General features: G+C 64.3%; 4 protein-coding genes across 5 annotated transcripts; 2 read left to right on the forward strand and 2 right to left on the reverse strand.

The window, feature by feature from the left end:
* Window positions 1-111: 111 nt before the first annotated feature.
* LOC139595944 (hyaluronidase-3-like) lies at window positions 112-4,801 on the forward strand. 2 transcript variants are annotated; one of them, XM_071439808.1, is made up of 4 exons: window positions 112-2,014; window positions 2,122-2,211; window positions 4,359-4,499; window positions 4,580-4,801. In XM_071439808.1, the coding sequence occupies exons 1-4, from the start codon at window positions 1,118-1,120 to the stop codon at window positions 4,784-4,786; spliced, it is 1,335 nt and encodes a 444-aa protein (XP_071295909.1). In that variant the 5' UTR covers window positions 112-1,117; the 3' UTR covers window positions 4,787-4,801. The 2 variants fall into 2 exon arrangements, with proteins under 2 accessions (XP_071295909.1, XP_071295908.1); XM_071439807.1 differs by lacking the exons at window positions 4,359-4,499; window positions 4,580-4,801 and adding an exon at window positions 2,359-2,781.
* A 417-nt stretch (window positions 4,802-5,218) lies between these two features.
* IFRD2 (interferon related developmental regulator 2) lies at window positions 5,219-8,944 on the reverse strand. The gene is made up of 12 exons (XM_071439809.1): window positions 8,873-8,944; window positions 8,649-8,765; window positions 8,470-8,557; window positions 8,220-8,344; window positions 7,983-8,140; window positions 7,701-7,751; window positions 7,196-7,365; window positions 6,978-7,083; window positions 6,633-6,770; window positions 6,369-6,497; window positions 6,199-6,294; window positions 5,219-6,060 (listed from the first exon to the last, which is right to left on the reverse strand). Exons 1-12 carry the CDS (start codon window positions 8,898-8,900, stop codon window positions 5,980-5,982), a joined length of 1,287 nt encoding a protein of 428 aa, XP_071295910.1. The 5' UTR covers window positions 8,901-8,944; the 3' UTR covers window positions 5,219-5,979.
* A 2,836-nt stretch (window positions 8,945-11,780) lies between these two features.
* OAS1 (2'-5'-oligoadenylate synthetase 1) lies at window positions 11,781-14,009 on the forward strand. The gene is made up of 6 exons (XM_071439806.1): window positions 11,781-12,068; window positions 12,238-12,532; window positions 12,612-12,787; window positions 12,868-13,106; window positions 13,192-13,327; window positions 13,410-14,009. Exons 1-6 carry the CDS (start codon window positions 11,874-11,876, stop codon window positions 13,935-13,937), a joined length of 1,569 nt encoding a protein of 522 aa, XP_071295907.1. The 5' UTR covers window positions 11,781-11,873; the 3' UTR covers window positions 13,938-14,009.
* Window positions 14,010-14,835: 826 nt separating this feature from the next.
* SEMA3B (semaphorin 3B) lies at window positions 14,836-21,666 on the reverse strand. Its single transcript, XM_071439220.1, has 18 exons — window positions 21,591-21,666; window positions 19,882-20,009; window positions 18,886-19,043; window positions 18,743-18,805; window positions 18,535-18,654; window positions 18,367-18,460; window positions 18,159-18,278; window positions 17,706-17,851; window positions 17,492-17,606; window positions 17,346-17,415; window positions 17,117-17,261; window positions 16,789-17,008; window positions 16,608-16,699; window positions 16,392-16,433; window positions 16,140-16,297; window positions 15,968-16,023; window positions 15,753-15,892; window positions 14,836-15,664 (listed from the first exon to the last, which is right to left on the reverse strand). The coding sequence occupies exons 2-18, from the start codon at window positions 19,979-19,981 to the stop codon at window positions 15,224-15,226; spliced, it is 2,280 nt and encodes a 759-aa protein (XP_071295321.1). The 5' UTR covers window positions 19,982-20,009; window positions 21,591-21,666; the 3' UTR covers window positions 14,836-15,223.
* Window positions 21,667-23,424: the final 1,758 nt, after the last annotated feature.

Consider the following 23,424-nt stretch of genomic DNA (forward strand, 5'->3'; position numbering starts at 1 on the left):
AGCTCCCCCAGCCTCCATGGTTCACCCTGGCCCCATTGCTGGGGGCAGGGAATGGGCAGAGTTCCTGTACCCCGCCTTACCTGGGCACGCTGCCTCTGCTCCCACCCTGGCCCCCAGCTCGCCTAGCGGGGGCTCTGAGACCACCAGCATGGTGGAGAGCCAGGTCCACTGCAGGCTGTGGGGTTGGCACTAGTCCCCAGGAGCACTGCCCAGTCCCACCAGTTGTGTCCTCCACTCAGGATTTGCTGTGGGGCAGCTGGGGCTGACGGAAAGTGGTGGCCTCCAGCATGGCCACAGCTGTCCTCACTGAGCAGTCTGGGGAAACTGAGGCATAGGATGGCTGTGGGGGGCACTGTGGGAGTAGGTCATGGTGCTGGGACTGCAGAATCGGGTCCCCTGCACTGCACAGTGAGGGAGGCGGGTGGCCAAACCCCCCTAAGGCAGCTGGTGTCAGTGAGGGCCAGAGGCATGGGAGCGGGAAGGTCAGAGAGAGCGTCCGGCCTGGCAGCGAGGGATTAGCGCTGTCCTTGCTGTGTCACGCGGCCCTGGGCCCATTCCCTGCCTAATCCCCTCATTCTGGGCAGCTGGCCAGTGCTGGGCAGGGGCACCAGACCCCTCTGGCCCTGCCTGGGCTGTGAGGGACAGAGCTGTCCCTTTGGTCCCAGCATGCCTCTTGGGGGGACTCAGTCCTTCAGCAGGTCACCCAGCCCGGCTCAGCACTGTGCCGAAATGGGGACCAGGGAGTCTTGGTGCTTCCACTACAGGCAGGACTGGGAGCCAGCAGGAAATTGAGGCACAAGGGTCAGTGGCTTGCAGTGCCACTCCAGAGCTGTGCCATGGCTGTGCTGTGCAAGCAGGATCCCAGCACTAGAGGGAGAGCAGCAGGCAGAGGTAACACTGGCAGTGCTGAGGCAGGAGTGATCTCAAACCCCCAAGTGTACCCAGTCCTGTCAGGTTTTGGGGTGGGCAGCATGTGCTTGCAGGACAGCTCCTAGTCCACCATGTGCCAGGAGGCAGTGCCTGCATTGCTGGAATGCCCACTGCGTCCCACAGCCTCATCCCCACAGCTCTCCTTTCCTCACAGGGTGCTGGCCCCGCAGGCAGCTGGTGAGGCGGGATGGTGCTGGTGCTGGCACTGTGGGCCTGCCTGGCACTGGGCACAGCCAGTGAGGAGAGCCCAGCACCCGAGCCCCTGGCAGGCGGGCAGCCCTTTGCCGTGGTGTGGAACGTCCCCACCGAGCGCTGCCAGCACCGCTTTGGCATAGGGCTGCCCCTCGGCGACTACGGCATCGTGGAGAACCAGGGTGGCCACTTTGCCGGCCAGAACATCACCATCTTCTACAAGAACAAGTTTGGGCTGTACCCCTACCTGTCCCAGCACGGTGTCCCCCATAACGGGGGCCTCCCCCAGCGTGTCTCCCTCGACGCCCACATCAACAGGGTGGTCAAGGACATCCGCCTCCTCCTGCGCCCTGCTTTCCATGGCTTGGCCGTGGTGGACTGGGAGGAGTGGAGGCCCCTGTGGGCCCAGAACTGGGGAGCCAAAAGGATGTACCGGACAGCCTCCGAGGAGTGGGTGCGGGAGCAGCACGGCATCCTGCCGGCACGGCAGCAGCTCCGGCTGGCCCAGCTGCAGTTCGAGCAGGCAGCACAGGCTCTGATGGAGGAGACGCTTCTGGTGGGGCGAGCCCTGCGCCCTGGGGGGCTCTGGGGTTTCTACCGCTTTCCCGACTGCCTCAACAGCAACTGGGCCAAGGAGGCAAACTACACTGGGCAGTGCCAGCCGGCGGAGGTGCAGCGGAACAACCGTCTGGGCTGGCTCTGGGCCGCCTCTTCTGCCCTGTACCCCAGCATCTACCTGCCGCTGGCGCTGCCGCCCGCGCTGCGCCGCCGCTTCGTGCACCACCGGCTGCGCGAGGCCCTGCGCGTGGCCGCCCTCAGCACCCACGGCCTCCTGCCCGTGATCGCCTATTCCCGCCTCTCCTTCCGCCGCTCCTCGCGCTTCCTGCAGCTGGTGAGCACTGTGGGGCTGGAGCTGGCTGCGGGTGTGACATGGGGCTCTGGTTGACACAGGGACACAGGCTGTGTCCCCCAGACAGGTCACCTCTGTGTTTCTGGCAGGCTGACCTGGTGCACACCATCGGGGAGAGCGCGGCGCTGGGAGCGGCTGGACTCGTGCTCTGGGGAGACCTGTCGTACTCCCGCTCGGCTGTGAGTATGGTCCCTGCATCACTGGAGGCTGTGGGCAGCAGGAGATGGCATGGGATATATGGGCTGGTCACATCCCCCGTGCCCACCAGGGAGGGCTGGCCAGGTCTCTGTCGCTGGGGCAGGTTCTCACTGGTCCTTCCTCCCCAGGAAAGCTGTGCCAACCTGCGCCACTACCTCATGTCCACCCTGGGTCCTTACGTGGCCAACGTTACAGCGGCAGCCCGAGAATGCAGCTATGGGCAGTGCCATGGGCACGGGCGCTGTGTGCGCCGGCAGCCCCACGAGCTGGGCAGCCTCCTGCACCTCGGCCCCGGTGCCAGCCCTTGGGCTGCTTTCCGCTGCCACTGCTACCGTGGCTGGGCAGGGGAGGGCTGTGCCCAGCGGGTATGGCTCAGCCCTGCCACCTCCTGCCAGGCCCACGCTCACAGCCTCTATGGGCACAAGGATCTCACATCCTCTGACACCTGCCTGCCACAGGGCACATGGGGCTGGTGACGGTCTCCTACCCCAGCAGTGCTGCTGCTGGCACTTCCTATGGTCTCATTAACCTAAATAAATTCTCCTGGCACAGCTGGCATGGTCTTTGTGGGCAAAGCTGGGGGACTCTGTGGTGTTCCCATGCTGGGCTCAGTTGCCGTTGCTGCTGAGAGGCAGCACAGACCCAGTTTGGCTCTGGATGGGTCCAGCAGTGCATCAGTTTTCCTGAATGGGCTCTGCCCTGATCCTGTGAGCTGGCAGCTGCTTTACCCTGGGAAAGGGGGCACGGGGCACTGCCACAACCTGTTGTCCCTTTGCCACTGGAACTGTGCTGCTAGCAGCCCTGTCCACGCCACCAGGCCCCCCTCCCCACAGCTATTTTTATCGCCCCCCAACCGTGTTTCTCACTGTCCTATTTTAAGCGGCGCAGTTGGCGCACCGGGAGCCCAGTGCCCAGCTCCTGGGGGCCCTGCACCACCTCACTGCCCGCTCACGCTGCCCAGGCACAGGGAGCCATGCCCAGGGAGGCTGCAGAAGGTACTCTGGGAAGTGGGCTTGGGGCTGGCAGGGGCTCTAGCACCCCAGGGGATACTGGGTGATGCAAGGCTGTGGGGTTGGCATGGGAGCAGTGGACAGATGGTGCCCTCTGCCATGGGGGCTGTGGGCAGAGATGCCTGCCCAGGGAAGAAGGGGGTCCTGGAGGGCTGCAGGTGTAGGGCAGCAGGGTTTGGGGAGGGTACAGGCAGCTGGCACACACAGCCCCCTGCAGCAAACCTACGTGACCAGCTGTGCCCCCCCACCTGGGGCAAGTGGGTGCAGGGGTGATCTGGGTATCTGTGGAGCAGTCCCTGGCCAAGGGTAGGGCTGTGGGGAGGGTCTGAGGGGGACCTGGGTAGCGGCTGAGACCCCCTAGCCCTGATGCCTGCCAGCCCTGTGGGTGACACACAGTCTGGACAGCAGCAGCACGGCGCCACGCTGCCCTGCGACACGCCACTGACCCCGGGAGGGATTGGGAGTGGGCACACTGCCAGCCTGCCATGCTCTGCCAAGGGCACAGTGCGTGGGCCCTGCCCACTGCTCAAAAATACACAAACACCTAGAAAATAATCTTTTCCATCTACCCCAATGCAGGCATGGTTGCTTCCCAAAACAGTGCTGGAGGAATGCCTACTTCCAAAAAGCTCTCTCAGTCCCATGTGACGTGCTCACTAGCACAATAGGCACCAGGGCCCCGTGGCACAGCATACACCCCACATCTCCATCTGTGCACCCCCAAGCAGCACAGTACCTGCGGGGCAAGCCAGGCCACATGGCAGACTGGCACTGCCCTGCACCTGCCCACCAGCTTCCAGCTGGCCCTTGGAGCCCCAGCCAGTCCCACAGGGCTATCCTGGCTGGGGGGTGGCACATTCCTGCCCCCAAGCCAGGGCCAGATTCCAGCCCCACTAACAAGGCACCCGCTAACTGCTGCGATGACAGCGGTGGGGCCGGGGGGTAGAGCAAGTGCTTGCCCACTGTGGCTGCAGGGCTGGGCCAAGGGAGCATCAGCCTTGGCTGCCTGCCCTGTGCAGCACTGGGCTGCCGTGGCTGAGATCCCCCCGGCAGGGCTCTGGTCCCACTGAGGTGCCCAGGGCAGGGCACAGGCTGACCCTTTGCCTCTGTTCCAGCAGACAGCATGGGAAGGGCCGAGGGTGCTGCACCAGCAGAGCCTGGGGACCCTGACAGCAGTGAGTCCGGAGCCATCAGCCTGCGCCCTGTGGAGTCCATCAGCGACCTGTACTGGGCCTCGGGCGGGCACAAGGGCACAGAGGGTGAGAGGGGGCAGGGGGGCTGTGCAAGGCCCAGCTGTGCCCGTGGCCAGGCTCTGACGCCTTCTCTCCCCTGCCTGCAGGCAATGGCCCGGCTCCCTCCAGCAGCCTGCACCGGCCCTCAGCTCGGCCCGTGTCCCCCGTGCCCCCGCCGCTCCTGCCCACCCTGCGCCCCGTGCCTCCCGCCAGCCCCTGCCCCTGCCTCGGCCCTGGCCACCCCCTGCTGCTGGCCCTGCTGGCGCTCCTGGCACTGTCGAGCCTGGTCCTGGCCACCCTGGCCATCTACCTGAGTGGTACGTGGCACTGGCAGGGTGGGGAGATGGGGAACTCTGGGGGACCAAACTGCCCCCGCTCAGCTCGTTCCCGTCCTGTCCCCGCAGTCCTGCAGAGCCAGTCGGTGCGGGCGCTGGCCCAGTGGCTGCAGAGCCAGGAGGACGCCGTGCACCAGCTGCGGGCAGCCAGCAGGCAGCTCTGGGCTCGCCTCAACGCCAGTGCCCAGCTGGGCGGGCACCGCTGAGCTGCCCCTGGCCCCACCATGGGCTCTGGGCCGCCACGGGAAGGGGCACCGAAGGGCAGGAGGGGGGAGCGAGCAGCCTTACCCGCTGAGACCTGGCAGCATTGCCCCTTGGGGCACAGGGGCAATCCCAGACCCTGTCCCAGGCTGTGAGAGAAAGAAACTGGGGTGTAAGGACCTGCATCCGCCCCAGTGACAGCCCTTCCTCTTAACAAGGCAGAAGGCATACTTTATTTAGCCTTTTAATTACCTCTTACAATCAAAGTCTTAGAAAATCACCATGATAGATACATTCCCAGGGTGGCAGGCACTGCCAACTGGCATGGCCCTATGCCCGCCTGGGCAGTGGCCCCCCCGTAATTAATTTCCCACAAGATTACTATTTCATATAAAGCATTTGGCTGGAAAAGGATTGAGAGTAGGCAGGCAGCTGGCAGGACTGGGCAGAGCTTCCCACTCCACATTGCTCTGCCACCATCACTGATGCCAGGCTGGCTGGGGAGGCAGGGGCTGTACCCAGCATGGAAGGGTGGGGAGAACGCTCCTGCCAGAGGCACAGACACCAGGACCAGCTGCTCTGCAGCCCTGCACAGCTCTGCCCTCGCACCCACTCTTCAGGCTGTGCCAGGCCACCCTGGTGCCCCTGCAGGACTAGGGAGGGTAAACACAAGCCCTGCCACTGAAAGTGGCTGCAGGAGCCTGGGTGAGACACCCTCCCACTGTGCCACATGGATCCCCAGCCACAGAGCAGGCACACGGCAGCACACCACCACCTCCCCCTGCTCTTCTTTTATCCTTCCTATTTTTTGGTTAAAAAAATAAAAGAGGGGGCAGCCCCCCCCTTGGGGCAGCTCCAGGCATTAAATACTCTGCTGTACATGAATAAAAGCCCGAGGGCTGGGGGCACCTGCCCCTCACAGTGCTGGGTCTGCAGTCTGGGTCGGCTGGGGGCTCTGCCCCCCATGCCCATCACAGCACATCCGCCCGCTTGTCCCGCACGCGGCTCCGCGCTTTCGTGCGCGCTTTGAAGGCAGCTGAGTTGTAGAGGTGCTGCAAGGAGAAGGAAGGAGAGATTAGGGTTGGGGATGCCCCTCTGCCCACCTCCCCAGCAGCACCCACCACACTCAGCTGGAGCCCCCGGTGGCAGAGGAGGGGACTGTGGGCACAAATGTGGGAGGCGGCACCCACCTTCTCGAAGCGGGAGACCTTGCTGGCTTTCAGAGCAGCCGCATCCAGCACCAAGGGGGGCCCGAGGCCAAAGATCTCCCGTAGCAGCTCATTGTTCTGTGAAAGCAGGGGTCTGTCAATGCCCACCAGCACCAGCCCAGCACTCCCTGGTGCATCTGCCCAGCCCATACCTGGAGGTGGTGATGGATGCCGGAGCCCAGCACCTCCTTAAAGGCTTGGTAGGTGCGCTGGCGTGCCCAGCTGTCCAGGTACATGCACTCCAGGCCAAATCGGACGGTCTCCTCCTGGTACTCTCCAGTCTGAGCAGAGAGAGGGACATCACCAATAACCTGGGCACCAGCCTTGTGTGTCCCCTGGCTCTCCAGAGAGGAATCATCAGGCAGCTGGGAAGCAGGCACACGGGGGCAGAGCAGGGCAGCACCAGGCTCCGGTACCTCGATGAAGCGCAGGATGTCCCGGAAGATGGATCGCTGCCTCCGTCGGTCTGTCTTGGCTCGGTACTTGTTGCTCTCAGTAGCCAGGACCTTGAGCTGGGTACACAGGAACTCTGTATCTTGGTGGCACAAGTCCTCCTGGCAAAAAGCAGGGGATTTAGAGGGATGAGCTCCAGGCACTGCCCACTGCCATGGCCAGGACAGGGCTGGGGGATCACTGGGGCCAGCCCCTCTGCCTGGTCAATGCCAGCTCAGCTGGGGCATGTCAGGGTGTCATAGCAGCTCCCTCCCTGCTGCCTGCTTAGTGCCCACCCACTGCTCCCATTGCCACAGCCCATGCCTTACCTCCAGGTCCTGGGCTAGCTCGAAGAGCAGCGCAATGGTTTCCCCGGCCAGGATGCGCAGGGCAACGCTGCTGCTGGTCAGCAGTGCGGGCAGCTGCAGCCAGCGACTGAGACAGAGAGGCAAGAGGGCATCACAAGGGCCAAGCACTGCCCCAAGGGCTCTGTGCTCCACAGCTGGCTGCCCCACACCAGCCTCCACTCACTTCACACCCCACTCACTTGTCCAAAATGCTCCTGAGGTGGGAGGGGGGGCAGATGGTGAGGAGCAGGGACCATGACTGGAGCGCACTGCAGTGCAGAGGCCCATGCTGGGCAGGTGCTGAGCCCCCTTCGCCTGTGCTGGGGGGGCTGAAGACGCCCTCCAAGCAGGATAGGCATGATACCAGGTCCTGGAGGAGAGAAACTGTGCCAGTCAGACCACAGCTGCCATGGAGACGCCACACTGAGCTGTGCACTGGGGACCAAAGGGGACCCACCATACCAAGGGGTGCCAGGAGCCCCTTGGGACAGGGGAGGCTACTCCACCCACAGCACCCCATCTGCTGGCTCCCCTCAGCTCAGCTCCAGGCTGCCCAGGGAAGGGGGCTGGGCTGTCACTCATGTCCCCGTACCCCTACTCCAGCTCAGCTCCAGGCTGCTCTAGCACTGTGGGCTGAGGGCAGGTGGCATGGCAGCCCCAGGGTGCCCTCTTGCAGGGGTACAGACGACACCCAGGCGCAGTTACCTCGAGGTCAGCAGCAGCAATGTAGCAGCACATGCCCAGGGCCGTGGCACACTGGCAAGAGAAGTTAGGGAAACACAGTCAGATCAGGCCCAGCTGGATCATGCCAGGCCTGACGCAGCACCCAGCCAAGGGGCAGCCGGGTTGGGGTGCCCCTGCTTTGCCCCAGTGCACCCCACAGCACCCAATCCTGTCACCCTCCCGGGACTGCAGGGGCTCCCAAAGGCATTGCCTGGGCTCTCCCCAGCACGGAGGTGTCCCCAGGAAGAAAGGGGCCAGGCTTACGCTCTGCCGGGCGCTGGGGCTGGCTGTGCTGTCTGTCAGGACGCTGACGAGCAGCGGCTTCAGGCTGCGGAACACCTCTTCTCCCTCCGGGCCGGAGCCCATCTGGAGGCAGAGGAGGGTGAGGACGCTGCCCGCCAGTGCCTGCTCTTCCCCTTTACCTGTGGGCAGCACCAGAGACGTGCCTCAGACACGGCCCACCGGCCCCGCCGCCCCCCGCCCGCCCGCCCGCACCCTGACCTTTCTTGAGGCACTTCTCCAGGGAGTCGGTGAGCGTGAGGCGGCGCTCCAGCAGGAACTCGGACAGGGTTCTGGAGGACAGGGCCAGGCGCAGGCCCTGCAGTGCCGCCTGCCGCGCCTTGGCGCTGCGAGACACCGCGGAACGTCACGGGCTGGGCTGTCCCGGCACGGGGCACGTCCCTGCCCGCGGCTGGCAGCGCTGGGCAGAGCGCCCGGAGTGCCCGCCCGCGGGGGCACAGCCGCTCCTCACCTCTTGTCCAGGAGGGTGTCCATGTGCTCCTTCAGCCTGTCCTCCGCCTCCTCCTCCTCCTGGCCGTGCTCACTCGCCGCTTCGCTCCCTGCCCGGGCGGCACCACGTGAAGCCGGGAAGGCCGAGGGCGGGCACACCGCGACCCACGTGGGGGTCACCATGGGCTCCGCGTGTCTCACCTGCTCCCTCCTCAGCGGGGCCGGCGCTCTCGCTGGCACTGCTGCAGTGGCTCAGCACCTCGCTGCCGGCCTCCTCCTCGCTGCCGGGCGAGCTCGCCCGGGCACTGCCGGTGCCGCCTGCGGGGGTTGGGAGCAGACTCGTGTGAGCCTGGCGCTGCCAGCCCGGCCTTGTCACACGCGGCCCCGATCCCCGCGCCCCTCTCCCGGTGTCCCCCCTCACTCACGGCGCGCGGCGCGGCGTGAGCGCGGCATGGCCGGCGCGCGCGGACCCCGCGCCCCGCCCCCGCCGGGAGGGACCCGCCCCCGACACGCCCCCTCCCGCCCCCGACACGCCCCCTGAGAGCGCCCCCACCATCTGCGCATGCGCCGCCGGAGCTGCCCGAGTCCCGTGTCCGTGTCCCTGTCCCTGTCCCTCTCCTTGTCCTTGCTCGCCTCCCTGCCCCTTTCTCTGACCCTCTCCCTGCCTTTCTCCCTGTCCAGGCGCTATGTTCATCCCTGCTTCCTCAGTATCCCTGCCCGTATCGCTGCCCCTCTCCCCGTCCTGACGCTATCTTCGTCCCTGGTCCCTCATAGGAAAGACGGCTACTGATGTCTTTACAAACAATTCGATGGGTGAGGGTCTTTAGGAGAAATGGGTGTTCATGTCTTTCAAAGGGGTCTTAATATCTCTAGTAAGCTCAAGCCACACAGGTTTGGTACAGAATCCAGACAGTTTGACTATAGCTCGAATTCCTGAACTTTAGGGCAATAGATAAAAGGGTCAGCACAAAGTCTATTGCAGAACTCAGCCTGAACTTCTGAATTTCAGAGGCAAATGACAGGTTTAAGGGCGGGAAACGTGGTAGGCGGTTCGGGAAGGCTGTGCCTTCCTAGTACCTCAGCCAATGGGGAAAGGAAGAGGGCAACATGCAGCCGGGAGTTAGGATAAAAGGAGGCTGCATCTTGAACGTCGGGAGAGAAATTCCGTGGGGATTTCGCCCAGTGGAGTCTCTCTCTTTATTCAAACAAAGTTGCAGGACTGCTCTGCCCCTTTATGGACACTGGCTTCTCCTTATGTGATTTTCTGCACATGCCTGCCCTCTCTCTGTCCTGGCTCTATCTTCATCCCTGGCTCTATCTTCATCCCTGGCTCTATCACTGTCACTGCCTGTAACCCTTCTTCTGTCCCTGCCCCTGCCTGCATCTCATTAGGAAAATCTCATTCCCTAAGTAAAGTACCAATTAGTCTTTCTAGTATGAAATGGTTTGGCCCTTACTAAGATCTATATACCCCCTGTACTGCTGTACACTGCATAGCTGTGGTTGGGCAGGCAGGCAGATAAGGCCCACAGCCTGGGCCCTCCCACCATCTGGCCTCACAGATAAGTACCCCTTGACATGGTGAGACTGACTCCAGAATGAGGAAAGAAGGATGCCAAAGCCACACAATTGCACTGGCTTTACAAAGCCATGGGAACAGCAGGCAATCTGTGGAGCCTTGTTGTACCCCAACACTTGAAGGGTGTGAGACCCACATGTGAACCACATTTGGGGTGCCTCAGTTTGGCTGGGACACCCCCTGGGTGAATAAAGAATGTCTCTTGTCATGCTCATCTTGGTGTCCTGGTCTTGCTCCTCAGGTGTGAAAGGTTCATGACACCTGTCCCTGCCCACAGCTCTGCCCCTGCCTGTAACCCTGTCCCCAGTGCTGGTCCCCTCCCTGCCTCTCCTCCTAATATCCCTGCCCCTGCCTGTATTCCTGCCTTGTTGTCACCCAGTATCAGGGGACACCCATCCCTGCTCCTGCCTGCATCCCTGACCGTTTGCTGCTGCTGCCAATCACAACATCACAGAATTGGAAGGGACCTTTAAGATCATCGAGTTCAACCCAGCCCTAGCACCTCAACTAAACCATGGCACATCCAGTCGTTTTTTAAACACATCCAGGGATGGTGACTCCTCTACCTCCCTGGTGACTTCACCACCTCCCCAGTTCTTTATCACTCTTTCTGTAAAAAAACTTTTCCTAATATCCAATGTCTCTACTCCTGTCCTTGTCCCTGCTCCTGACTGTATCCCTGTAACACTGCCCATCTCTCCTCTGTTCCATCTGTACCCCTATCCCTGTCCCTGACCCCTATCTCCCTCTTATTCATATCCCTGCCCCTCCTGCTGCCCTTTCCCTGCCCCATCCTTGTCCCTATCCCTTCCCCTCCCTCCCTCTCTCCCTCTCCCCAGCCTCTGCCTGTCTCCTGCCCATGTCCTGACTCCCTGCCCCTTTTTGCTCCTGCCCCTATTCCCCCTCCTGTTCCTCTTCCAACCCCTGCTCCAGGAGCACACCCGGCCCTGCCTGCAGCCCCCGCCCATCCGCCTGGCCCCGAGCCGAGTTCCCAGGTGTGTTTCTGTCATTTGGCTCTTCCCAGTTTATTTGGGCCACGGGGGCAGTCGCGGGCTCCTTCGCACTTTCGTTTCCAGCTTGGCAGAGCCAGAAACTGAAATTGCGTCGGGAACAGAAACCGAAACTCCCGATCTCCCAGCTTAAGGCAGCACGGGCTGCAACATCCTGCGCGTACTCCCTGCTGCCTCCTGCTCCCGGCATCGAGGGGCACCGGGGGCTCTGCTGATGCTGCACCGGCCGCATCCCACTGCAGGGCAGGGCACAGCCTCCCTGGTGATGGAGGCTGTGCCACCGACGGTGCTGGCACCAGGAGCCTCGGTGAAACTGGCTATGTCTGCATCTCATTGCCTACAGCGATGCCGGGGCATCTGCTGGCACTGGTGACAGCCTCATTCCATTGCCCACGGTGGCACTGCCACACCCATTGCCCCTGCTCACACCACGGCACAGCGTGAGCCGTGTCCCAGCACTGGCTGTGCCCCAGCCCGGACACTGGGGCTCTGCCTTTCGGGGGAGACCCTGTGTCACCGAAGGCACCGGGGCTGTGAGCACCCCGGAGCCGGCCTGCAGGCTGCTGCCTCTCTGCCGCCGCCAGCCGAGCTGGATGTCAGGGTGACCCGCAGCCACTCCTGCCCCCTCCCAGCCCCCGCAGCGGTGGGGGGAGCAATCCCGGGGAAACGACCAGGGGCCACCTTAAGTTCCCAGCAGTGACGCATCGGGGCGGTGGCCCGGGAAGGTTTAAAAGCTGCTGCAGATAGACGCAGCCTGTCGGGGTGGAGTGTTGTGGGCGGGAGGAGACGTAGGAGGCGGCAAGTCAGAAGAGAGCAAAGGGAGCGATACCTGTCAGCATGGATGTGGACCCGGCGGCATCCATGAACGGACTGAGAACAGTAACTGCCAGGGAGCTGGATGGCTGGATCGCCAGAACCCTGCAGCCCAGCCCAGAGTTCTCCATGCAGGTGAAGGGGACAGTGTGGCAAATCTGTGAATTCCTGAAGAGGAAGTGCTTTGAGGATAATATCCATGTCCAAAAGACCGTCAAGGTGAGTGCTGCCTGGCTTGGGGGCCAGCTGACACCCCTGCTGCCACCCTTCCCACTGTCCCATGCTCCAGCTCCTGCCCGGCCTCAGTTTCCCTTGGCAGCTCCAGGAGTGGTGGCAGCCGATCCTGGTGCTGGCAGTGGTGCTGAGCAAGCAGGGTGTCTCTCTGCAGGGTGGATCAGCAGGAAAGGGCACAGCTCTGAAGAACAACTCTGATGCTGATGTGGTGCTCTTCCTCAGCTGCTTACCCAGCTACAAGGACCAGAAGAACAACAGAAAGGAAATCCTGGATTTGATCATGATAAGGCTGAAGGACTGCAGGGAGAGCTTGCAGTTTGATGTGTGCATTGGTGAGCCCAGGTACAAAGGTCCTGGCAGCACACCACGCTCCCTCAGCCTTACTCTGTCCTCCCGGGAGACTGGAGAGTCCATTGATGTGGACATCCTGCCTGCCTATGATGCTTTGGGTAAGGGCTGCAGGCTGGCACAGGGACAGGCAGTGGTGTCAGTGCTGGGATGGCTCTCACCCTCCTTCTCACCCCACAGGGCAGGTGACCCAGGATGCCCCACCAAACCCAGAAGTGTATGTGAGGCTCCTGGATGCCTGCAGCCACCCTGGGGAGTTTTCCCCCTGCTTCACTGAGCTGCAGAAGATGTTTGTGAAGCGTTACCCTGCCAAGCTGAAGGACCTCCTGCGCCTGGTCAAGTACTGGTACAAGGAGGTGAGGGCTGCCCAGCTTTCCCAGTTCCCAATAGACACCCATCCCAGCCAGCTCTCACCTCTATCTGTTCTTCTCCCCAGGTGAATCTGCAGAACCCCAGTGCACATCTGCCCCCTAAGTATGCCCTGGAGCTGTTGACCATCTATGCCTGGGAGGAGGGCATAGGCTCTTTGAGCAACTTTGACATGGCTCAGGGCTTCCGCACAGTGCTGGAGCTGCTGGGCCGGCACCGGGACATCTGCGTCTACTGGGAGAAGTACTACTCACTCCAGCACAGAGAGATTGGTGCCCACGTCAAGGGCTTGCTGCGCAGTCCCCGGTGAGGACCGTGCCCAGTGGGATTGTGCCTGCTGGCCCTGTGCCACTGCCCAGGGCTGACAGCAATGCCCACTCTGTGTTTGCAGCCCTGTCATTCTGGACCCTGCTGACCCCACAGGGATCCTGGGCCAAGATAAGAACTGGAACTTGATGGCACAGGCAGCTGCCATCTACTGCCGCTCACTGCCCTGCCTTGCAAACGTCCAGCCCTGGAATGTGCAGGTAAGGCTGCCTGAGCCTGTGAGCATCATGTCCCCCGCCCCATCCCTGCTGTCTTTGCCCACCCGCTCTCCTGTCCCTGCAGCCAGCCCGGCCCGTGACCATTGAGGTGATGCAGCTGTCAGGCACCAGGCTGACACAGCGTGTCAGCCCCTACACCACCATCGGGCAGCTGAAGGACATGATCCACCAGAACTGGGGCATCTCACCATACACACAGCGCCTGGCACAGCAGGAGCCAGGCAGGAACAGCATCACCCTACAGGACAGCGATACCCTGGCCACGCACGGCATCTTCTACAACACCACGCTGGTGCTGCTGCAGACCGAGCCCCAGAGGATGCAGGTCTTGGTCAAGGATGATAAGAACCGGACCACGACCTACACGGTGCTGCCCACTGACACTGTCCGACAGCTGAAGGAGCAGATCCAGGCCCGGCAGGGGCCCTCTGCCAACGAGCAGCGCCTGACCTATGGCTCCAGGGAGCTGCAGGACCAGCACAGGCTGGAGCACTACGACATCAGGCCCATGAGCACAATCTACATGCTCCTGCGGCTCCGAGGGGGTGCAGGCCCCCAGCTCCCCCAGCTCCCTGCCTGCTTGCCCTCCTGAGCATTGCCCTCAGCACCAGCCCATGTCCCTGTGTACCCTCCTGTCATGCTGGAAATAAATACTTACTAGATCCTTGTGCTGCTTGCTCTGTTGGGGACAGTGACAGGTGTCACATGGGGTAGTCAAAGGGGTTGGGGTTGCCAACACTTTGAGGGGGGACCTCAATGCCACAAGCTGCAGGGATGGCACAGGGACACAGAGGTGCAGTAAAGCAGTGCTCCCTGACCCCAGGGTGCTTGGTGGGGTGAAGGATGCAAGCCTTTTACCAGCTAGCCCTGAGGAGAAAAAATCAGCTGCTTTATCTGCCTGCTCCTGCCTGCACCACTGCCTGCCTGTGCTCATGCTGGGGGGCAACCAGTGCTGGGACGTGGCTTGTGCTGGTAGCATGGTGTCACTCACTGCAGGCCGTGGGATGTGGCCAGTGCCACCAGGGGTCCTGATGCCAGCACAGACAGCAGGAGGCAGCAGACTCCGAGGTCACCTTCGGTCACTGCCTTAATTGCTGCCTGCTGGCACCGGGGAAGTTTGGTTTTCATCTTCCAGAAAGCAAAGTGGAGCTGAAAGCACGGGGAGAAGGAAGTCTGGGGAAAACCCATCAATCTTGGCAATGTCCCTGCAGGTCTTGTCTCCCCTCAGCCCTCCAGTGTCGACAGGCATCCCACCCCTCCAGGCTTGGGGTGCCAGAGTGGGTCTGTGCTGTGGGGCACCGGGCTGCCCCCGAGCGCTTCTGGGGCTCTGGGTCAGACGCGGGAGCCTGGGCGGCTGAATCTGCTTTATTGTGCTCAATTAGTACAAGGTCCCCTGTGCCACTGTTCTACACCCAGAGCAGTGGGTGCCACCTTTATGCCCCCCAACATCTCCCCTTTATGCCCCCCTCCTCCTGCGTCCCACCAGTGCCTGTGCTGCCCCTCCGTGCTCCCACTGCTGCCCGTGGCCCTTTTGGAACCCGAGCGTGACCCTGCTGTGCCGTCCTCCCGCAGTGCCATGCTGGGGGGGGCACTGCCTGGCCCCGCAGTTTACATTCATAGTAACAGTCGTTAATAAATATTTCGGTGACTCTGCGATGCCGGCAGCCGGCTGGGTCCCCACCGGTGTTGGAGCCGGCGGCAAGGGCGGTCGGCAGCCCCTCCGGGGGCTGCTCAGGCCGGCTGCCCTCCTGCGGCCCCGGAGCTGCAGCCTCCCCCCCGGCAGTGCCCCCGCAGTGCTGCCGGCAGGGCGGCCGAGGCCGTGCCCCACCTGCGGCCCCGCTCCTAGGCAGAGCCCGGCGCCCGGGGCCGGCCCCCGGGTCACCAGGGGGATGCGCTGCGGGGCCCCCGCTCTGCCCGCGGCCCCTCGTGGGTGCGCCGGCGGCGGGCCCTGCGCGGCTCCTCGCCCTGCCCGCGGCCGGGGGGCCCGGCGGGACTGCGGGCCGGTGCCGGGGGTCTGCCCCGGCTCCACAGCCTCTGGCACACCTTGTCCGTGGCTCCCAGCGGCGGGCGCTCCACCAGCTGGAGGAAGTCCCGGTACCAGACCTTGCGGCCGGGGATCCCGACGGCGAGCTGGGGGTCTCCGGCAGACGCCACGCCCGTGGCCTGCCAGGCGCCGATCACCTCCAGGGAGAGCCGCAGCAGGGGCTGGGTGAAGCCGTGCTCGGTGGCGTGGCAGAGGTAGAGGCCGGCGTCGGAGCGCTGCACGCTGCGCAGCAGGACACCCCGCTCCGTCCGCACCACCCGCTCGTCCATCTGCACCTGCAGTACCCGCGGGGATGGCCGGTCAGCTCGGCACGGCACGGCACAGCACGGCCCCACTGGCCATACCTGGTCAGGGAGAGCCTACCTCTCGCTGGGGATCATTCAGGGTGCGCTGGTATGTCCAGAGGATGTGGGCTTGCAGGGATTTGGGGATGCATTCCAGAAAGACGGTGCTTCCCTCCACCCCGTAGAGTTGCTTCTGGGGCACGGTGTCCCGCCTGGGATCTGCAAGGACACAGCCTGGCTGTCAGCCCCCACCACGGCAGGGCAGCCCCAGACTCGGGCTGGCTCCCAGCTCACCTTCAGAGCAGAGCACGTTGGGGTCACCATTGCGGACGTCCTGCCGGCGGAAACGCCTGTGGGAGGGTGATGGAGGAGCAGGGGCTGCACAGCCTGACCTGTGCTCCTCACCATGGCCTCAGGGCAGGCTGGCTGCCCCAGCACTGCATCCCCAGCACGGCAAGGCACCTACCTCTTGGTGTTGGGCACATAGCGGGTGCAAGTGTTGCCATCCCAGGCACAGTATGGGTCCCGGGCCAGGCAGCACTCGGCACAGGCTTTGCCATAGGCACTGCAGCGGTGCAGGGGGAGCTGGGCCAGCGCTGTGGTTGAGCCAGCGTAGAGCTGATGCTGGGGGAAGAGCAGAGCTGAGCACCTCCGTGCTGTGGCACGGGGCTAGGCAGAGCCATGGTGGACCTGGGAATGCCCAGGGGTCCCCCCTTACCCGCTTGGAGGAGAGCTGCAAGCTGATGATGGGGGAGGAATCCTGTGGGCAGAGCATGGGCAGGAGTTAAGGGTGCATGGGGCAGCCTAAAGATGCAGCATCCTGGCTCCCACATCCTGGGCAGCTGCAGTGCCCTGGCACAACCCAGAGCATGGACAGCACATGGGGATGCTGCGGGGAAGTCTGACTGGTGGGATGTGGAACCCTGACCCTCACCTGGAAGACCTGCAGCTCCTCCAGCAGCAGCGGCTCCATGCGGTGCCAGCTCTCCTTGGGCACTGAGACCACTTTCAGCACTGTGCCCACATCTGCAGGCAGGGAGGGGTGAGGCCACGGGTCCCAGCCCCAGCATCTCCCCGCTCTCCCTCACCGCCCCATCCCTAGGGTCACCACGTGCCTGTGCCAATGAAGAGGACGTCGTAGTGGCCATCAGCAGCGGTGACACGGTCCACAGCTATGCGGGTGAAAGTGTAGGGCACGGTGGCTTGCAGGAACAGGGGGCGCTGGCCATGGGGCAAGACAGGGTTATACATCAGTGGGTGGTGACGGGCAAACTGGATCACCTCATCTGGGAAGTCCTTGGTGGAGCCAAAGGTGCCGAAGGTTTTGCTGGGGCACTGCAGGGAGACAGCACTGGCTAAGCAGGGTCTCACAGCCCACTGTCCCCACCCCACGTAGTGGCATCCCACTGGTGGCAGCAGCCAGGACACCTCTACTCCACGTACCATGCCAGGGCGGGGGTATGGCACACGGCCCTGGTATGACACCCACTGGTAGTTGGGACCTTCCTTGTGTGCAAAGGGGCCCAGGAAAGCCCGGCGGATGTCAGCCATGGTGTAGACACAGACAGCTGAGCCTTGGAAAACAGAGCTGGTGGGAGAGAGAGGGGAAAGATGTGAGGGGGCAAGGGGGGCACCACTGGATGTGTGCAGGGTCCTGGGGAAGGGGCTTGACCTGGAGGTGGAGAAGATGGCGTAGATCAGAGGGTTGCGCTTATCTCTTGTCTGCAACAGGAAAACATCCCCTGCAAGCAGGGAAGGCATCAGTGCTGCAGTGCTGCCCACAGCTACACTGCTGGGGTCACATCCCCGTTCACTCACGGAGCTCATCAAAGTGGGTGTCTGCCCCGTCAGGCCCTGGCACAGCGCACACCAGCCGAGCCTTCAGGAATGTCGTCCACTTGTTCACCAGGCTGCGCTGCCCGCCCATGTCGTTCTGCCAGGGCAAGGAGGACGCCGGTGTCAGCAGCAGCAGCAGCAGGTGGCACCCCTGGGCACCCTGGCCCCCAGACCCCCTGCCTGTGCACGCTCTCACCCGGCAGATTTGGCCGATGCGGGCGAAGCTGGTCTTGCCCAGCCCCTGCTGCCGTTCCACCGCCGTCTCACGGAAGAAGAAGTAGATCTTGTCATCGTCTGGGTCCTCACTCTCTGGCACCAAAAACACGGCCACGAACTTGGGCTCTGGGGACAGAGGGGTGGTGCTTCCAATGCCTCCACGAGCTGTGCTCCCCAGGAACCCTGGAGTACCTGCTGGGGTCCCAGGGGAGGGTGCAGAACCAGCCCTGCCCAGCTGCAGAGCAGGGTGAGAATGGGAATCCACCAGACATTGAGGGTCTGGCGGTGACATATGAACCCCTGAAATCACCCTCTGGAGGCAGTGAACACATATCTGAGCCTGAAGGAGTCCTTGCCCTGATGCCTCCAGGCAGCAGCACTGTCACTGCCAGTGGCCCCCCTGGCCCCCACCCTCCCAGTGCCCAGCACTGACCGTTGAGCCAGCGAGAGTCGTGCTGCTCCGTGCGGATGGAGGGACGCCGGCCCAGGCTGCGGAAGATGGTAAAGTCACGGCCCATCAGATCGGTGGCCACCCCAGAGTAGAGCTCCTCGCCTGGCAGGCACCGAGGGAAGTGTTATAGGGGCCCCCCCGGCACCCCTGTGCCACGCTGCACCCAGCGCCAGGCTCAGAATGCCCTTACCCACAAGGACAGAGGCAGCTGTGTGCCGGGGGTCATATGGGCTCTTCCCCTTGCCATCCTCAATGTGGTGGGGGTCCAGCTTGAAAACGGGCTCCTGGAGAGGGGTAAGGATGGGAGGTGGGCAGGTGGCAGCAGCTGGAGGCTGTGGTGGTGCCAGGGGAGGCTCACTTCTGCATGCTGGCCAGCCTCGATGAAGGCACAGACTGGGTGGAAGGCACCAGTGCCACAGGCGTACAGGTGGGTCCGGTTGTAGGGGTGCAGGATCTTCACAAAGTTCATGCACTCTGCCTGGGGATGGAGGGAATGAAGGGTGAGGTACTGCTGGGGCAGATCCCTGGTGTAGTCCTGGCATCCCACAACGCTCCCCACCACTCACAGTGATGTCCTTGCCGGCCCAGTTGCATTCTTCCCTCCATTCCACGGGAGCCGGCCAGTAGATCTGCGGGTGGAGAAGGGGATGCTCACCGCACCTGGAGCACCCAGCACTGCCCCACCAGTGTGTTCCCCCCGCCCCGTTACCTTCCTGCCCCGCTGGCTGATGTCATCCAGGGCCAAAGAGAGGAGGTGGTTCTTGGCGCCCACGAAGAGACGGCCGCGCTCCTCATCCAGCAGCAGGGCCTCGTAGCAGCAGGAGTGCTCCAGCGAGAAGTGGTGCAGCCCGTGGCGAGCCCGCAGCTCTGCCGGGACCCAGCGGCGCTGCTCAGCCCGGCCCCGCCACTGCCTGTCCATCTCCACTGCCCCGGACACGCTCCGAGGCAGCCCGGGTCAGGCCACGGCCCCCTGCCATGCCATCCCCTCCCCCAAACCTGTCCCACTGGCTTGACTAGGTTCACCAAGCCCTTGCCTGCCCAGCATTCTTCCCCATGCCAGCCCCACACCCGTCCCCGTGTCCCCCGAGACTCATCACAGCGCTCAGCAGTGATTCCCATGCCCTCGGCACCCATCTCCGCACCGCTCACCCGGCAGCGGGGGAGAAAGGGCCATTCCCTGCCCCGCGGAGCTAATCCCACCGTGGCGGGAACAAACAGCCCTTTGTCAGGCTGCGAGGAGAGCTCTTGCTGAGCCCTGCCGCTGGACAAAGCCCCCTGCGCCGTGCTGGAGCCCCTGGAGTGGCCGGTCGGGACACGGAAGCAGCTCTCCAGCTGGCACAACATTCCCAACAGGTATGGCACAGCTGAGGCCAGGGAGTGCCACCATGGTGCACACAGCGATGGAGCACCTGTGCCTGCACATGCCGGGGGCTGGGAGCGAGGTCCCAAGCGCAGGCATGGCCCCAAGGACAGGCAGGTGGCCTGGCTGGGCTGGCATCAGGTAAGGAACAGTGCCAACACCTGATAGCCCGCGGGGAGGGCGGCAGCAGCGCTAGGGACGTGTCCCTGCTGGGGCTTGCACCCACCGCACCGTGCTGCCCCCCAGGATCCTCCCGTCCCTCTGATGATGCTGGCTGTGCTGACACGGAACCAGTGCGCCCAGAGCTGACCCCACACCCCCACCCAGCCCGTGTCCCGTGCTCACCGGGGAAGGACAGCTTGAGGCGGGGGGTGGCAGCGGCCGGGGGCCGGCCCGCGGCGAGCCCGCGCAGCAGGAGCAGGAGCAGGAGCAGCGTGCGGCTCATGGCCGGGGTCTGGCTGGTGGCGCCGCGGCTGGGGCAGAGAAACAAGACCTCAGCTCGGGTTACAGCCCCCTCCCCACAGCCCCCAGACCACGATCCCTCCCCGATGCTGCCGAGTGTCTGCAGAGCCTTGAGCATCAGCACAGGGCAACTCCAGGCGCGGCACAAGGGGATCCCCCACTGGGCTCGACCTCGTTGTTGGAGGGGATGCGAGCCAGCAACGTCCCTCCCTATTTTAAAGTCCCCATTAATCTAATCCCAAGCATAATGGGCTTCAGAAACACTGCTCCTGCCCGTGGGGAAACAGAGGCAGCCCAGCCAAGCAGCATCCAGCCTTGCCCATGCCTGTCTGAGCCCATCAGCAGGAGTGTGCCGGGCTCTGCCCATTCCTGCCTGCAAGCACGGAGCTGTGCTATAGGAATGGGGACAAGGACAGAGCAACCACCGAAGTGGTGGCAACCAGATAGAGCATGCTGGGCAGTCAGTGGGCTCCTGAGCACTGGGCAAGCTGTCCACGATGGTAGTCAGGGGGTCCCATGCCTCAGTTTCCCCCACTGCTACAGCCCCACCATTAGTCCTTGGCCTTTCTTGTACCACCATGCAAATGGGAGCAGGATTTGGGGACTCTGGCTGAGCAGGTGCCCACAATAACCAGAGGGGCCTATGCTGGTGTGTCTGCCACTCTGATGGGTGCACACCACGAGGTAGGAAAGTCCTCCTCTGACTCTGGCAGCAGCACCTCTCCCCTGGAGAGTGGGAGGTGATGGTTATCAGGGCACTGTGCCAGAACACAGATCCCACCTTGCCTCTTGGCCATTCTGCAGTGCCTTGTGCAAGGCACAGACTGAGCCAAGCTGATCATCAGCCCCTGTAGGTTTCACCCGTGGCACAGCCACTGGGGTCTCACCAGGACACCAGTGACAACCAAAGCCCCACCACAGCCGCGGGGCTCGGTGCAATCACCCCAGGCTCTGCTACCCTGCCTGAGCTGGGAGCTGGTGGATGCTGGCCAGGACGGTCACGTACGCACGGCACGGAAGGGGCTCCTGCGGGCAGGGCAGCCCCCTCCAGGCTGGCCGGTGAGCCCGGGGCGGGCAGCGGGCAGGGCCTGGCTGGGCGCAGAGCCGGGTACGGCTGCCCGGTGTCCCGGCACGAAGGCGGTCGGCGCTAATGGCATTTACAGAGGCGCCGGGATGAGGCGCGGGACCCGCCGGGCTCTGGCAGCCCCGACGGCTGCCGCCGGCCGGGGCCGTGCCGGGGCACGGGGGGCTCCCGCCTGCCCTCACTGGCCGAGCGGCCGGGGCAGACCCCCGGGCACGGACCCGCCTGGCTCCGACCCGGCTGGCACGGGGGGCGGGCGGGGGGCGGGCAGCAGCGGCAGCACCACAGACCCTCGGTGCCAACCCTGGCAGATCCAGCCCGCGAAACTCCCCGTGCCAACCCCGGCGCCAGCCCTCCGGTGCCCTCCGCTGCCGGAGGGGACACGGACCCCGCCGCGAGCCCCCAATACCAGCACGGGGCGCCCCCCCGACGGCAGCGCAGAGACCCCGTCACCCCGGGACACTCCCCGGCCACCCCCGTACCCTGCCGGCCCTCGGCCCCCGGCACCCACCTGTGTCCCGGCTCGGCTCGGTCCGGCCCGGCCCCGCCCGCCGCGTCCTCCGGGAGGGAGCGGGGCGGCCCCGCGGGGCGGGGCGGGGCGGGGCCGGGGGCGCGCACAGGGACACGCGCACGAGTGTGCGAGCACACGCTCACAAACGGATACGCGGGCACCTCACACATGTACACACACACACACACACACGCACACAGGCGAACACCCGCGGCCCCTCACACACACACACACACACACACACAGAGCCGTGCTGCCACCCCAGTGGCCCGGGGTGACACCCACGGTGACACCCACGGGGACACCCACGGTGACACCCGCGGCCCCCGGGGCAGAGCTGAGGATGCCAAGCTCAGCACACGCGTGGCTCAGCCCACGATCGGTGCCGGGGCTCCCCCTCGCCGGGACAGGCACTTGCTTGCCCGAGCGTGGGGGCCGGGGCGGGGGGTGTCGGGGCCGTACCGGGGGTACCGGGGGCCGGTCCCGCGCCCCGCTCAGCTGCAGCCCAGATGTCTGGCCCGGGCCCAGCCCGGAGCAAACAAAATTCCTCCGCTGCCTCCCATTTTCCAGCTGCCGCTGCCAAGAATAGCAAGTGCCGAGTGGTGCCGGCAGCGGGGCCACGCGTGCCTCGGCGGGCAGGGCTCGGGGCGGGCGAACACGAGCTGCCTTGGGGGCCGCACCTGCCTCGCTCTCCCCGTGCCCCTGACGGTCCCTACCTGCGGGTGCAGGAGTGCAGGAAGGCAGGTGCGGAATGCGTGGGGAGGCAGGGCTGCAGGCAGGGCTGCAGGCAGCAGGCTGTGCAGGCAGGGGTGCAGGCTGTGCAGGCAGGTGCAGGGTGAGCAGCAGTGCGGGCAGAAGAGGGTGCGGGCAGGTGCGGGCAGTGGGTGCCAGCAGGCAGCGAGCACAGGTGGGCTGGCAGGGAGTGCGGGCGGGCCGGCAGCGGGTGCGGGCAGGTCAGGTGCAGGTGCAGGCACAGGCAGGCAGTGGGTTCAGCAGGAAGCCAGAGCCGTGCAGTAGGCAGAAGCTGTGCCAGGCAGGGTGCCCGGGAAATGCCCTTCTGTCCCAGCGCCAGTAACCCTCGTGCTGCCAGCCCTGGAACTCTGGCATGCTGGCAGGCTCTGTTCCAGCACCACAACTTGCTCTTCTCCTGGCTGTGCCACGGTGCTGAGTGGCATTCGGCCGAGCCCAGCCCAGCCCAGCCCAGCTTTATGGGCAGTAAGGAGGACAGAGACAGCGAGGGGACGGGTGGAGCAGCAGAGGAGCTGGCACCGGTACGGCAGGGGTTACTGTACTGTAAGACTTTGACCAGGCACCAGCAGGACTTTGGGTTGGGTGGCCCTCACACGGGCATGGCGTCCCTGTGCCTACTGTTACCAGGACGGCGCTGAGATGGTGGGGACGGGGATGTCGTGCCCAGCCCTGCACAATGGCACCTTCCTGTGCTATTCCAGCACCGTGCCTCAGTTTCCCTTCACCCAGTTGGAACTTTTCCAACTACCGCCACTCCCGGCAAGCGTGGCGAGGTGACCAGGTGACGTCACCATCGCCCCAGCCCTGGAGCCCTGAGGGGACCTTGCTGGGAGCGGCTCCGCCTGGAGAAACCATCAAGCGTCAGGAGGGCCGGGCTTCCATCCCGGAACAAACGGCGCGGGAGGGATGCGCCACGTCGCCCGCCGGCCACCCCTTCCCGCCCCACGGGGTGTTCCTGGCCAGCCCCGGAGGCTCTGGCCGCTGGCACGGTGACGGTCCCCATGTGGAATGGGCATCCCGCCCTCATCCCCGCGCTCCGCAGCCCGCGGAAGGTTTCACAGCCAGGTGCCGGTGGCCTGGCTCC

The sequence above is a fragment of the Agelaius tricolor genome, unplaced genomic scaffold, assembly GCF_023055355.1.
Source record: "Agelaius tricolor isolate 1412-34295 unplaced genomic scaffold, bAgeTri1.0.p SCAF_14, whole genome shotgun sequence".
NCBI lineage: Eukaryota > Metazoa > Chordata > Aves > Passeriformes > Icteridae > Agelaius > Agelaius tricolor.